The sequence below is a fragment of the Mya arenaria genome, chromosome 2 (assembly GCF_026914265.1).
Source record: "Mya arenaria isolate MELC-2E11 chromosome 2, ASM2691426v1".
Lineage (NCBI taxonomy): Eukaryota > Metazoa > Mollusca > Bivalvia > Myida > Myidae > Mya > Mya arenaria.
The window spans coordinates 49,644,676-49,660,584 of NC_069123.1; the positions used below are offsets into that span (position 1 = coordinate 49,644,676).

A 15,909-nucleotide genomic window follows, 5' to 3' on the forward strand; every position below is an offset into this window, starting at 1 on the left:
GACTTTACCTATAAATTCTATGAAAATTCCTAAAAATTCCTGAAATCAGACATGAAATTTTAAAAACAATCTGATTTGGGGTCTTATTGAAAACCGTTGAAACCTATTAGACGTTAGGGATTAGAAGAATCCCGTATAACGTATGTATTATTTTAGACTAAGAAATCGTTAGTCATTATAGCTTCTGTTTTGATGTCTAGCCAGGATAAACATCATTCAAAAAAAGAGGCCTGGACGGCATTTTAGAATTACTAAGAGATACGTGTGCGATACTCAAGCTCTTTTCAAATAAGATAGTTACCTTGGTTATTGAGCGATTTTCCAAAGTTTTATCCAGAATTGACAACTTCAAATTTCCAAATTCTACGCTTTTATGCCAAGTGCAAGGCAAGAATGTTACCAGTTCCTATTTTAAGAGGCTGTTGAAACTTTCTTTATCAGAAAAAAAAACGTTTCTTTATCGGGCAATTATTACCTTATGGATCAATAGATAGAACAATATCATTACCATTTTATGCAAGAAGTTACAAACTGTGAGTTTCATTACACCCATAATAAATGCATTTTAATGAAACATTAAAAAAAGTCAACACTGGAAGTCGTTATGAATAATATATCGATTATTTGATTTCATCAGTATTGCCCTATTAAGTAAAACTTAGAAATGCTTTATTATTGCATGCAATTGACCTATGTACAATGTTGCAGGAGCTGATGTTGAGAATCCGTCAGCTTGAGACTCATGTGAAGGTGCTTCAGAGAGCCAGCAAAGAAGAGCTCCACCTGCATGGCAATGCAGAGGAAAAAGAAGTTTCGTCCAAAATGTCTTCAACAAGTATATCATCTTTATCATAATTACTTTGTATACATATAATAAACACTTCCAGTTTGTTTACAGAATAGTTTGTGTTGTTTAGTTCTAATAAGTATGATATGTTTGTTTTCTATTTGTAAGATAAGTTTTGTTATTTATTGTTACGATATCTTTCACAGGTAAACCATCCAGCCCTGAAGATCATGTACCTCGGCCATGACTACACATATATGCTGGCACAAGAGGAAGCGGGACACACCATTCAACGTTAACTGTTCGAGGCCCTTATTGAGTCCAGTATGCACATGTTCCAGCTGCTCAGAAAAAAGTTAGATCTTCATTATATTGAGTATGTATCATTACTTTAATCATTCAGATGTTATAAAAGATGTTACTTTTGAAACATGGCTTCGTTGAATTTGCATATTTGATGCTTGTTTAGAAATAAAATGATTTTTTACCTTAAAATTTATTGATATACGCTCATTTTTAAGATGGCCTCGCTTTCTATTACAACTGTGATGAAAGTTTATAACTTATTGGCTTCTAAATAATACTTGAGTTTGTAATGAAAGCAATTTCTGTACTTGGAGGCTTAGCATAACTTGTTTTAATCACAAATAATACGGTCTTTATATAAACACTGTAAGACTACTAAGAGTTTAAATTTTCAGAGAGTCAGCGTGTAACAGTCGGTGTGGTCAATAGACAAGGTGTTAGTGCATTTTGACAGGTAACTCATTCAGTTAGACCAATTTGTAACTTATTCCATATGACCAATTTGTCACTAAGATGGAATAAACTTTAACAAAGTGAACATTTCCAGACTTGGATTAGTGCTTGTTTGTGAGAGTAATTCAGCTTATATTCAAATGAAATTACCTAATATTCCAATGTAAGAATGTCACAACAAAAAATTAAGATTTAGGATATAAACTTGCTGTTCAATCCAAGGGTGAAAACCACATAATATATAATAAGCTTTGTACTTTTTCAAGCCAAGGGAGAAAACCACATGTAATAAGCTTTATACTTTTTAAAACATCTATTTAAAGTATATTTTTCACGATTATATTTTTTGCACTCTGCTATATTAAAGATTAAATTAAAACAACGGATACAAAATTTATTTTTCTTCAGAAAGAATTTGACCAAATGCAACAATACATTAAGTTATTGACAGAGGTTAACAGAGTTTCACAAGTGGGAATTAAAATACATTTCTTGTATATTCCAGGTTGTCTCTCTTGATGAACGCAGCAACTTGCTGTCGGGGGTCGGGGTGAAGGTGAGAGAAGGAATGACAGCGCATGAAAGACCTGGTAAGGAACTATGTATACTGTACAGTACAGTCTGTTTTCCATACATACATACATGAACACAATGCCTCTAGGATTTTAGCCAGGTTATATAAAGGGCAGGGAATTGCAGAAAATAAATAGGGTGCTAAGGGTGTAAAAAAACAAACATTGTATCGGGCTATAAAGAACTTAATTATTATCAATTTAAACATAGGGTTTGTAACGTTTTTCTATTGGTTAGATCCTATTAATTGAACTATATCAGGCGACAAGACCACGGAGATACGGTACTGCATCGTGCTGAACAGGAACCTGCCACGGGACATCAGGGTGCTGGCCTGGGCGCCTATAGACCCAGACTTCAGTGCGAGGTAAGGGGGGTGGAGTTGAAATTGATACAAAATCAGAATTGATCATGGGAAATACTCGTTCAAACCCTTCCGCTCAATTTTCCATATGTAATTGAAATTAAAACTTAATAAAAGAGGATTAAACTTCATGGTACAAAACAATAACATGTTTACTGGTAATGGTAAAACATCTTCTGCTGTGTTTTGTTTGTAAAGAAGTATATATTCAAGACCAGTAATATTTAAGCTTAATACCAAATTATTAATACAGTGTTTGTACACTATTTTGCCTTTTTTAAGACATTGCCACATTTGATGATAGGTTCAGAGATTTTGCAATCAATTATAGACAATACTTGATCATCATTTTATCCCTAGCAGTAACACTAATGGCTTTTAACAGGCGACAAGACTACTATTCGGCTACAAGTTGAGTGCTGTTAATCGACACAAGAAGAAAGGCGGTGGCATTGCAATGGCATGTAGAACAAGTATCAAAATGTCAAAACTTTCTAGCGGTTCAACTAAATGTTTTGAATATGAAATATAGCGACTGATTCTTAAGAATATTACACTACATGTTATTGGTGTATACAGGCCTCCATCAGCTTCAACTTACGGCCAGTTCGTTGTAGACTTTTTTGATTTTATGGAACAAACCATGCCAAAATATTCAAACTTGTTAATAACGGGAGATTTCAATTTACATTTAAATGATGACAGCAATGCGGTAACTGATTTCAAAAACTCTCTTTTTGCTATGGGACTAGAGCAACACGTCGACTTCAGTACCCATACTGGTGGAAACTGCTTAAACCTGCTCATTACGGAAACAGTGAATGGTGTTGAGGTTCATTCATGTAAACCGGGTCCATATATCTCTGATCATTGTGTAGTAAAGACAGTTCTTAGAATCAAAAAAGAAAGCATAACAAGCAAAACTGTATCCAGTAGGAACTTTCGGGAAATTAACCCATCAACTTTCTCAAATGACCTCGGCAAAATTGATATAGTCGAAACTGGTATAAATGATTTTGTTGACAAATTTGAACAAGAGATCACACAAGTATTAAACTGCCATGCACCACTTATTGAAAAAACTAAAATATGTAGAAAACCTAAACCATGGTTTAATGAACATATACAGTCTCTCAAACAGCAGACCAGAAAGTTAGAGAGACTATGGCGCAAATACCGCGAAACTCAACAGTTTGAAGCATTTAAAACATCAAGAAACAAATATAATTGTGAAATTAACAATGAGAAGACCAGAGTTTTGACCGAAAGGGTAATTAATGCAAAAGGTGACTCAAAGAAACTATACTCCTTGGTGTCTGAGTTGACAGGAACTAAGTCCGACAATCCTATGCCACCAAGTGAATCTGACACTATTCTTGCTGAAAATTTCGCTGACTTTTTCATAAACAAAATTGATAAAATACGCAATTCGCTGAAAAACTATGCTAGTTTCCAACCACAATGTAAGGATGTTCCGCATATTGAACATTTTGAAGAGTTAAACCAAAATGAAATAAATAAGCTTATATGCGAACTCAACACAACATCATCTGAATTAGATGTTCTGCCAACACACATCTTAAAGCAATACCTTAGTAACCTATTACCAACTATTACAACATTAGTAAATTTATCTCTTAAACACGGTGTATTTCCGGTCAAATATAAACAGGCTATCGTGAGACCTCTTCTTAAGAAAACTGGACTTGATCTAGAACTTGCTAACTACAGACCAGTAAGTAATCTATCATTTCTATCAAAACTTGTAGAAAAGGCAGTTCTGCTAAGACTCAACGCACACGCAGACAAACACAACCTTTTACCAAAACATCAGTCAGCACACAGGCGACATCATTCTTGTGAATCGGCACTTCTGCGACTTGTCAATGATATTCTTGGTGGAATGGAAAGACAAGAAGTCACCGTCTTGATTGCTATTGATCTTAGTGCTGCCTTTGATACTGTTGATCACACCATTTTGGTAGACGTACTTCATAATCAGTATGGAATGTGTGGTACTGCGTTGAATTGGCTAGAGTCGTATCTAAGACCACGGAATTGTAGAGTTAGTGTTAATACGTCTCTATCATCACCCCGTCCATTAGAATGTAGCGTTCCCCAAGGAAGCTGTTTGGGTCCCTGGCTATATCTAACCTATGCCGGTACTCTGTTTGATGTCATTCCTCCGTCGATTTCGGTGTACGGGTTCGCTGATGATCATATCGCCCACAAATGCTTTAGTCCAGCGTCTCCAATACATGAACAGCAAAATATTCACGAACTAGAAACATGTGCAGTTACGATCAACAAGTGGATGAACGCAAACAAACTAAAAATGAACACTTCCAAAACAGAATTCATTATGTTTGGCAGTAAGGCTCAACTAAATAAATGTGTCACTACAAATATAGATATTGCTGGTGATGCTGTACACCGAGAAAGCTGCATTAGATACTTAGGTGCCTATCTTGACGAAACCTTATCCTTTAAGGAACACGTGAAGCGTAAATGCCGCACTGCAATGTTGAACTTTTTCAGGGTGAAGTGTATACGAAAATATTTAACCAGAGCTGCAACCGAAATCCTTTTACTTTCACTTGTTATCTCTCATTTGGACTACTGTAACCTTATATTGTATGGTATTTCTGAGATAGAGTTAACCAAAATGCAGCGCATCCAAAATATGTGCGCAAAATTAGTTCTTAACCGAGGCAATTATGACGGGGCCAAGCAAGCTCTCTTTGATCTGCACTGGCTGCCAATAAAGGCTAGAATCAACTTCAAGATATTGACAGTTATGTTCAACTGTGGCACTGGTAGGGCTCCTGCTTATTTGACTGAGTTATTGTCTGAGAGTGTAAGTCGTAGACAAGGATTAAGATCAGCTAGTGACCCTGGTATCAAGTATGATGTACCATTTAACAAGAGAACAAGGTTTAACGATAGAAGTTTTTGCACAATCGGACCAAAACTATGGAATAGTCTGCCATTGTATATCAAGCAGTCAGTGTCTATTGATGTGTTCAAGAAAAACCTCAAAACTCACTATTTTACACAGTTTTATGACTTGTTTTAAAACCGACTCCGATAAGAAATGTCTGATATTATATTTGATTTTTTAGAGTCTTAGAGTTTGTTTATTTTTCATTTTTTATCGGTTGCTTTGACCAATTATGTTTTTACTTCATGTACATATATTACTACTTTAGTCAATTACAATCTAATGAATGTTGCAAGTTTTAATATATTATTGTTTAACTGCTTTATATTGTCTTATATCAAAATATGTTCAACTATTATGTTGGATTTATAGAGTATGCATGTATTGTACAACGCCATTGAATATTATGTATAAAAATAGGCGTTTAATCAAATAAACACGTTTAACGTTTAACTAATGGCTTTAAATTATAAGTTGGATGAAATCCATGCTCCGTAGGTGGAAACTCTACCGTAGTGCTTTAAAAACTCAATAGCAAGACCATATAAGTGCGGATCTGTGGCAGACTCTTGACTGTCAACTACTGCCTCATAAATGAAAATGCTACCGGTTTTTCGGTAGGGAAAATACTGATTTGGTAAAGGCCAATGGTGTTGTAAATAAACATTGTACAGTCCACCCAGTATGAATGCTGCTATATATGGTATACCTAGTCACATGAAGGTGTTGTCACATAGCATTGGTGTTTCTAATGAGGTGGAAAACTCTTATTGTCCATAAATCTGAAATTGTAACATATATTTTGATAATACATTGAAAACAATCAAGGTCTGAGCAGTTGACATTTTGTAGTACATTAAAGAACGGGGAAAGAGGATTCCTATGGTATACCGTCAACCAATGGTATCATTTCAGGTTCAGCAGCAGGAGAAGAACGTACAAGTATTTCTTCCCCAAAGGAGACCTTAATATACTGGTAAGTAATACTCCTGGGACAGTATTTATGAAATATCAGGTCATTTCTTAATTTGAGTCAATTTTCTAAAACATTCATAGTCAAAATAAAAGAAAATTAACTGTTCTTTAACATAAAAGTATGTATCTTCAATTAAAGCAATGAAATGAAATATGTCAGTTTGATATTGTATCAAGTTATTATATCATGATAAGTTTGATACTTCATTTAAGAAAATGAGTAGTAAGGAGTTAACTTAAGATGCTTTATGGTGATCAGCCCAGGACATTATATATAGTATATATGCATACCGTATAGTTTGTCATATCCTGGCTGTATTTTTGTCATATTTTAAAATGACTTTGCACATGTGTTCGGAAGATAAAGACAATGTGTTGATTGTAAGACCCGCATCCCTACCTCAAAGATAAAGTATGCCCGATGAGCCATTGGATAGAACACTCCCATCTCACCTAGGCAACCTGGGTTGGTTTCACAGCCTGGGCGCATGTGAATCATCAAGACCACATACTCACACAACCTTGTGCCAACAAGAGTGATTAATTTTATGTTGTAATAACTTGTAAGCTCTTGTTTATGGCAAAAATGCTTCAAAGATTTTTTGGGTAGCAAACTCCAAAGGAAACTAAGAAGATACACTTCTACTCCCAAATAAGATGTACCATACTTAATTCAATTGTTTTAATTTACCAAAAAGGAAGAATATAAGAAAGGTGCAGAAAACACTACCTTATGAAATGATAGTTGATCACTGTAAATCTTTTAGGACTCACCATTCATTTAATATTTGTGCGTTTTCATCTTTTAAATACACAGTAACAATCTTGTTATCAGTAATATCAGTACTATATTTTCCATAAATGCATTATATAGTAAGCAGGTAAAGGTTTATTACTCAAAATTTGTTTGTTATATATGTTTATGTATTGATTTTAAATACGAGTGTGACTTTAAAATGTTTTGTTTGAAAACTGTTTTATTTTCATGAAATATTGATTTGGTCTAAAGACTTAAAATTTCCTGATTTTATGATTATTTTTTTTAAATTCACAGCTCATGGAAGAAGCCGGCAAAAATTGATTGGCGAATATGACTTCCGCAACTTCTGCAAGTTCAATGTTAAAGATGGCATAACAAACTATGTTCGTTAAATCATGGAGGTTGAAGTCAAGACTCTAGATGAGACTGACAATGAATTCACAATGTGCGAACTCACGATTGTCGGGAGAGCGTTCCTGTGGCATCAGATTCATCTTCTCTGTGCTGTTCCTTGTGGGCAAAGGGAGGGAATCAGTTGAAGTATGCATTTGGTTTTTGTCTATTTATCCCCCTTGCATTGTGTTTAGTTAATAGAAAACTTCTTTAAATTTGCTGATTGATACAAGCAGACAAAGTAAGGTCAATACAAGTAATTTTAATAATTGCAATTCAATATCAGTAATTCTACTCATTATAATGTTCACACCTTATCCTTATTTAAATCCAGGGGAAAAAAAATAAATTACAAACCAATAGGTGCAACAAATTTGCCATGTAGCATTTATCATCGCAAAGTTAAAGTGTATTAAACAGTTTTTGCTTTAAATAATGGAAGTCTCACAAAATGTTTTATATTTGTTGCAATCGGGATTTGAAATAGGTATAATTTCGAAGGAGCGATTTCGGATTGTTGAGGAAAATTGCGATTACACAAAGTAAACTAAAATCGGAACCGAAAATTATATCTGAAGAATCAATAATTTTGTATAAACAGTGTTCGAATTAATGATGTTTAAATGTAATGAGATTTTTACAATAGCAATCCATGTACTAGTTTTCTAGGTGGTAGATGAACTTTTGAGCATTGAGAAAAATCCGCGTAAGCCACAATATAACATGTCATCTGATGCGCCCTTGTGCTTGTATGACGCGGACTTTGGAGGAGAATTTGAGTGGATTTATGAAGCTGGTAAGTTCATATAACACAGATCTTATTTCACCTTATAAGTAACTTATACAGTTAAATGAATGTTTTGCAGGATACAGGATTCCCATTTTGACATTTTTTGCATGCCCGCTTTTTGACGAAAAAAGGTTAAGGTATTATCATGGTCTTAGTGTCGTTGTTGGCATTGTCAGACTATGATAACCAAAAATACTGTTCAAGATATCATTCAAAGGAAACTTGGTACACATGTTGCCAGAGTCAAAGCACATATAAGTTACACTTTAACATGGCCCATAACTCTGGCTTGAATAGTTGTTTAGTTATTCCCCTTGTTTCACTAAAGGACATCAACAAATGAGCAGCTGTTGCTTCAAGATGTGTAAGTACTGTTGGGAATCCGTTCAAGTTTAACTCATGATGATCTGTTCCACTCAAGTAACCGAGTGTCGATAGTACAAACCTTAATTGCAGTTTAGTTCCTGTACAATAATTTCGGAATCCTAACTATGATTATGTTATGTGTATGTTTGGTTATTTAGTGTTGTTGCTTTCTGCAGTATTTATTACTGATAACAACTTAACACTTTCGGATCATAAATGAACTCAAAGGAGAAAATTGGCCAAACACAAATAACCAGGGTAAGGAAACAGCTGGTTAAATCAATGACCGATTATGACTTAATACAATTTCAGGCCAAACCAATCATTTTTTTATTATAATTGATCATTATTTTAGAAAATCACTATTTATGAGCCAAGCAAAATGCTTAAAATCTTATATCTGAATATTAATTAAAGACAAAAATTGAAACACATTGATTGTTTTTTTTTTCTTCAACTTATCATTTATGTTTAATACTGGCTAAAGGTGAATAGACCACTTTGTAGCAAAATAACGAAATATGAAAGGAATTTTCACTTTATGACTAAAATTGACTTAGTTCTTTATTGGACAGGTCCAAGAACTGCCAAAACCAAGTTAATGAGAACTATGAGTGGCATATTTTCTTCATATTTCGAATTGTTTATGTAAAGTTGAGGTAGATAAAAGGATGCAAATAATTCAAGCAAGCATTTGCAATGGTCACTTAAAAGAAATGAGAACCTGTTGTTGGTTCTAGAAAGCAATGGGACGATTGTATAGAACTTTGTTTAAGTTAACAACGTGACTAACGATATTGTTGTAAACTTCTAAACATGAAAAGTTGATAATGTCCTCATATGTATTTAAATAAGACAGGTACTGCTAAAACAGCTCAACATTTGTTACAAATTCTGCAGATCATAAGCAAATCCATTAATCTTCCAGAGAAGTTAAGACTTAAAAGCTGACACTTCTGACATTAATACTTGTTTACATCAACAATCTGCCCAGTATTTTTAAAACTTTTTTAAGACTTTCCCCATTCATGTTTCAGAATGCCATGAAGACAATCTCACCTCTCTACAGCAGCTCTGGGCTGAGCATTCCATTAAGTAAGCAAAGAGTTTGACTTTCCTTATTAGAGTAATCTAATTTAACTGATCTATTAGAGGGAGGGTTTGTGCTGGTTCTAATGCATATAAAGTGATGCTTAAATGAATGACAGCGCTCAAGTGTTTTATTAACCAGGTTTTCACATAGTGAAACCTGGTTATTACAATGATGAACGTCGTTGTTCGGGGGGGGGGCAGCCGGCCGGGCGGTGTCAAACTCACCTATGAAACTAAATAATTTCAGTTAGGGTTGACACATCTTGACCAAAATTGGTCTATAGGAAGAGTTTATGAATACCTTTCATGGGATTGCGTTTTGGGTCCCTAGGGTCAAGGTCACTGTTATTAAAAATAGAAGAATGGTTAAAACTGAATAACTTTAGTCAGGGTTCACATATCTTGTTTTTATTTTTATTTGTTTTGATCTTTAATTTTACACAACACTGAAGAAAGTAATATTTAATTATGCTAAGTCTCACAGTCACACTCGCTGTCATGTTGCACAAGAGTGTGGTCTTGTGTTGTGGGGAAAACGGAGAACTTGGAAGAAAACCATGTTTTCCAGCTTGGTTACAACCCCTAGCTGATCAAACTTTTCCCATGGTTTGTAAACCTGAGACCTGTTGGGTTACGGGCAGATACCTAAACCACTAGACCACTCACACCCTTAAAAAGGGCCCCTAGATTTGGAGAGACATTTTATGCAATCTTTAGCTTGTTTGTTGTTCAATAGAAATTGTATTGCCATTCACTAATGTTGTCCTTACTGTAGGTCTACAATACCCTATAATTCAGAAACCATTCAGAATATTTACATTAAACTTGGTTGGTATTGGACAAAGCCTGTTCTAGGGATGCACAACATTATTGATACCTAGTTCTGCAATTTATGGATTATCGAAACAGAAAGTAAAATAATAATGATATGAACAGAGAAACCTAATTAATTACCATACATTACCTATTTTTATTTCAACGATATATTGAGATATGCTTATGAAATATTGTTCTAGATCTCGATGCTTTGCCAATAATACCCGTCCCCAGCAAGTGCCAATACTCATATATATAGCCCTGGATTAAATCAAGAAAAACAGACAAGTCTTGGCATATTTATGTATTCCTCCTGTTTATGAACCCTATTATAAATATTCAGATATTTGACACTTATCTATGTAGTTAAAGTTGTAGTTTTACTTCTGACAAAAAAACAAAATTCAAAAAATGAGTTTTAAATTATGAAAGCCTTTTTGATGAGTAAGTTTTCAAACATTCTCAGGTTTGTTATAAACAAAAAGTCTCATCAAGATGGCATGATTCACTTTACATGTATTGTAAGTTACAGTTGATGTATCGGACTCTCAAATATTTGTGAGACAATATTCGGGTGATAAATGAACTAGTAAATGTGCTTCTTATTCTTTTATCTACTGTAAATTGGATTTAAACTAATCTTTCTGTCATTTTTTCAGACTGTGACATTGCGCCCTGGTGTGATCTGAGTCCCCCTTTACTGATGCAGTCTGAATGGCTCGTAGAAGACAGGAATCCTAAAGTGCTGATGGAGAGACAGGGAGGCTGTAAGTAGTCCGTACAACAGGGTTGATCAAGTTCAGGAGTAATCTGAATATATGATCAATTATGACCTAATACAATTTTCAGGCTCAACCAATCAATTTTTGATTATAATTTTTGATTATAATTGATCACCGGAACATCGCTGAAAATAATCAGTAGTTTGAGACTACAATAAGTATATAGAGGTCACTTTGGCAGTCTGTCAACCTTCTCTGTCTGTAGGTTAATATCATTTTAAGACTTAAACTTCTTCCTAATCTACAGTTTTTCATGGAACAACTTCACAATTGGTAGAAACCACACCCATGATGAAAAGTAGTTCCTGACAAAGTGTTATTGACTTTGATTAAGTCAGCTTTATAGTGTAATTGCACTTGCAATCATCATATATCACATACTACCAATTGTAAAACGATTGATGTTTATTAATCACAAACTTGAAGAATATTCATTTGCCCAGACTTGTATTTGTATGCAGATGACCTACCATGGCAGGAGTCCAAATGACTTAAAGGCGCACAATATAGGTTGATGCCAAATTTGAAAAGTATTTATTTTTAGTATTAAAGCATTTTCATGTCTAACTCATTTGACTCAAATGATAAAAAAAGCATATAACAGATAAAAAATACTAACCTTAAAATTTGGGTTTGTGGAAATAATAGCGATGTGGCCACAATTTCCAGAGTTAAAAAAATGCAAAAATATTGCTACATTGTATTTCTTTATCTCTACGTAAATGATATGCTATTGTTTTTGGTTTTGATCATTAAATCAAATGAGATAAATATGATTTTTTATTGATTTTTTATTTTTGAATCAGCCTGTATTGTGCGCCTTTAAGCCTTTCTAGGGCCCATATTATTAAAACAAACACATTTGATAAAATGTATACATGGTAACTTACAGAAGCTTCTCTATTTGCTTGTTTGTGAATGATGTAGAGATGTGTTTTGTGTTGACATGCGTATAATTGGTGCATGAAATGATGCCATTTTTTTATTACAGTGACCCTTGACGAGATGATAGCATCACACGAGTCTAGAAAACAGCGATGGAGAGAAAATGCTGAAATTGAAGCGCAGGACGATAGCAGTGAAGAGGAAATGACGTCACAGAAACGTCAACGGCTTGAAATTGATAAGCCTAGCCACATAGATGATAAGCCATTTGGAACATTAGATAAACCCAAGTCTGGAGAGAATAAGGATCCTCACATAATTTATGGAGAAAACAATAAAGAAGATGATGACACTGTAAGGGACATTGATGGAGAAACTACAAGTATGAAGGCTGATAAAGATATTTGCGATTCTAAAACCTCTCTTAAAGATAATGGGGAGGAAAACTTGGAGACATCAGAGAATGGTATGAAAGGAGGAGAGAAAGTGGGAAGAAGTACACAAGAAGAGATTGGGGAAAGCTCAGTTATAAGTCAAACTGGGGAATGAGTCATTTCCTTTGATAATTGTCATGAGAAATTCTCAGTCCAATGATTAATTTGAAAAATAAGACGTTAATCAGGATTTTGTTGTAGAATACATTGAAATTTATTTGCAAGGATTATTACTATTGAGAATTTTGAAACATGGATATAATGGAATCACGTTGAAATACAAACTAATTGAGAAAAGTTATTTCATTTTTAAATTTATTGTACATCAGGTTACGATACTGATCAATTTGACAGAGAATATCTCACGACAAACACAGAGGTTAATAATGACACATATTACTTGATGACTTATACTGCAATAAGACATGGACTCAAGCTGCTCAAGGTAAAGGAAAGGCAAAGTGTTAGAGAAGAACCTGGATGAAGACTTTTACCAGTTGTATGGTAGAAGGGTGATATTTGGTGATCATTACTCCAATGTCAAGGCAAGTTGTTAGAATTAGAGAGGAGAGCGTAGTGGAGAAGGTCAAGGTTAATGGTGTTTATGACACTGAGGTCAATGTATAGAGAAAGGGACATTGAAAAGGTCATGGCCTTAGATGAAAAACAAGGTCAATGTTGTTCATCCCTCTAAGGTCAAGGTCTGTTATTCAAGTCAGAGTGGAGAGAAGGTCATGGCTTCAGAGAAGAAAAAAACAAGATCAATGGTTTTCATTACGCTTAAGGTCAAGGCCAGAATTTCATGTTAGAGAGGAGAGAATAGTTGAAAAGGTCAAGGCTGTGGAAAAAAGAAACCAAACAAACAAGGTTTTTATCAGTGTAGTTGTATATTATGGGTGCTATATGTTTGAGGTTCATTACCCTATGTGTGTACGGTCAAGGCTAGTAGTTTGCATTTAACCATGTGAGCCACTGTAGTTGGACCAAAATCAAATGAATTGAACTGATATTCATCATTAATCTGTCACATAGAATTGAGTTAAGCATGTTTACCTTGTTTTCTTGTACTCTAGATATATAGAGTTATTGAGCGTATGTCAGGCTTTTTTGTGTTTGTGGTAATTTTGACCACAATTTTGGTTAAGTGCTTTCTGTGTGTATTGGTTGCTGTTGATTGCCTTATTTTAGAGAAGCACTTTTTTTCAGATTTGTTAGTTCTGGTCAATTTTACAAGGCCATTATTTAATTTATTCGAAAAGCACTGATAAATTGTTTTATATTCGTGGTCTGCTGTTGCATGAAAACTAAATCCTCCCAAAATGCAACATCATTGAGGGTTGCTTGCAGAAAAAGAAATAAATGCGTTTGGTCTGCTGGAACTTACAAAAGCCGTGCTGGAGGTCTTCAATATGTTTTTTTATCATGATCATGAACTTTGTAATTTATTTTTTTGAAATATATGTAAAATTTGTGTTTTACACATCGTCTTCTGTTTATTGGTTTGTTAACTAAATTTATATTTTATGGTATGTTGCCATGGTAATGGGACCATTGTTTACATTGTATACTTCCATTGTTGTTGAAAAATCATTAGAATATATGAATATTTATATTTATACTCCTGCAAACAAAGTTTGAAGTCTGCATAGGTTTGGTCTGTTGGGCGGATAGTCAGTTGGCAAAATGCTGTAGAGCGATATTCTCCAACAATTTAAGAGATAATACTCTGAAACTATGTACTCATTCCCACCTTGATGGGTAATATTGCCTGAAGTATTTATATTGAACTGTGGCCACCACGTCTTACATGTACGGTAACATGCCCTAGAGTAGGATTTTTACACTTTTGGCTACTTGAATATTGAGGTTTGTGGAGCGAACAACTCCCACAGTTTTAGAGGGTTTTCTCTGGCTCAAATTTCTGGAAACTTCATAAGTCCCTTTAAACAGAATTAAGCTAAGCTGACTATTTGTTGTTTTTCAATAATTTGCGAAATATTTTCTTGTTAAAAGTTTTTTATACTTTAGACAGGAATTATCTTTATGATAGCACGGACCCGTAATAGGTACGTGATGATAATATTAATGTTCAAAACATAAACTTATGTGCCACCCCTGTCAAAGATATAGACCTATACCATGTTTGAGAGTTACATTAACTCCCATATTGGAATGGTAACAGTAGGCGGGGCTAAACAGTTCATTATCTAATACATGTACATGGATCAATAACAATGATATTCACTTATGTAGTATCTTAGTTATTGAATGTTGCCTTGACAACATGGTACCCACTTACCTCTTATTTTGAGTACTATTGAAATTATTTCAATAGTAATACACAATTGTGGATGCCAGAACTATAACTTAATATAGTTTTACATGACATAGGAACCTTTTACACATGTATACAGGCTGAACATTACTTTCTCATTAAACAAAAGTGCGAAGATCATTTATCTCTGTTTAATTACAGAGTGATGTTGTTATTTAGGTATCGTTATTTAGTGTGTTGTGAGAGTCATGTATGATGTCTGATCTGAGACCTTACTCCGATCCTTTCTATGAAATGGGGTTCTATCTTGGTATATAGAGAATTTTACTATCAAGATATTTTTGAAATAGTCATTTTTCCAAGAGCTATTCTGTATTTCTTGTTGAGAGAATTTATCTCTCAAGATATTACTTTCAAAATAGTAAGAGCTACCTGCACTTCAGTTTAAGCGTTATTAAGGAGTCTAATACTGTTGATGCACGTTCTTTTGTCATAAAGTAATTGATAAAGTATGTCAATGGAAGAAAACAAGTAAAATAAATTACATTCTTAAGCTTTCACTGTGTAGAAAAATGGACGAATGCAAATCAAAAAGTTCTGTTTGAATTACTTACCAATGGTTTAGTTTTTAATTTTTAAATGTTTTTTTTTTAGTTTGTAATATGACAGATGACATAGATTGTATTAACATACATGGAATAAATTGTTTCAGTTTCAGTTCTTCACTACATACTTGACAAAGTATTTAGATTTTACCCACTTTTTATCACTGTTTTTCGCTTGTGTATTTGTCTATCTTAGTATATTATGTACAGTAAAAACGGTAAAGGAGTGAAGCTGTAGATTATACTACATTTTAATGTATGAGTGTATTATCGTCTTGCTTGGTCAAAGGGTACATCTGAATGTAGATATTT

General features: G+C 34.1%; 2 protein-coding genes across 2 annotated transcripts; both read left to right on the forward strand.

Moving 5' to 3' along the window:
- Nucleotides 1-699: 699 nt before the first annotated feature.
- LOC128215496 (tRNA pseudouridine(38/39) synthase-like) lies at nt 700-7,480 on the forward strand. Its single transcript, XM_052922182.1, has 6 exons — nt 700-835; nt 994-1,019; nt 2,052-2,136; nt 2,381-2,486; nt 6,340-6,400; nt 7,454-7,480. Exons 1-6 carry the CDS (start codon nt 700-702, stop codon nt 7,478-7,480), a joined length of 441 nt encoding a protein of 146 aa, XP_052778142.1.
- Nucleotides 1,000-15,032, forward strand: LOC128211215 (uncharacterized). The gene is made up of 9 exons (XM_052915749.1): nt 1,000-1,163; nt 1,489-1,547; nt 2,052-2,136; nt 2,381-2,486; nt 6,340-6,400; nt 7,454-7,699; nt 8,222-8,348; nt 11,276-11,383; nt 12,390-15,032. Exons 6-9 carry the CDS (start codon nt 7,580-7,582, stop codon nt 12,830-12,832), a joined length of 798 nt encoding a protein of 265 aa, XP_052771709.1. The 5' UTR covers nt 1,000-1,163; nt 1,489-1,547; nt 2,052-2,136; nt 2,381-2,486; nt 6,340-6,400; nt 7,454-7,579; the 3' UTR covers nt 12,833-15,032.
- The last annotated feature ends 877 nt before the right edge of the window (nt 15,033-15,909 follow it).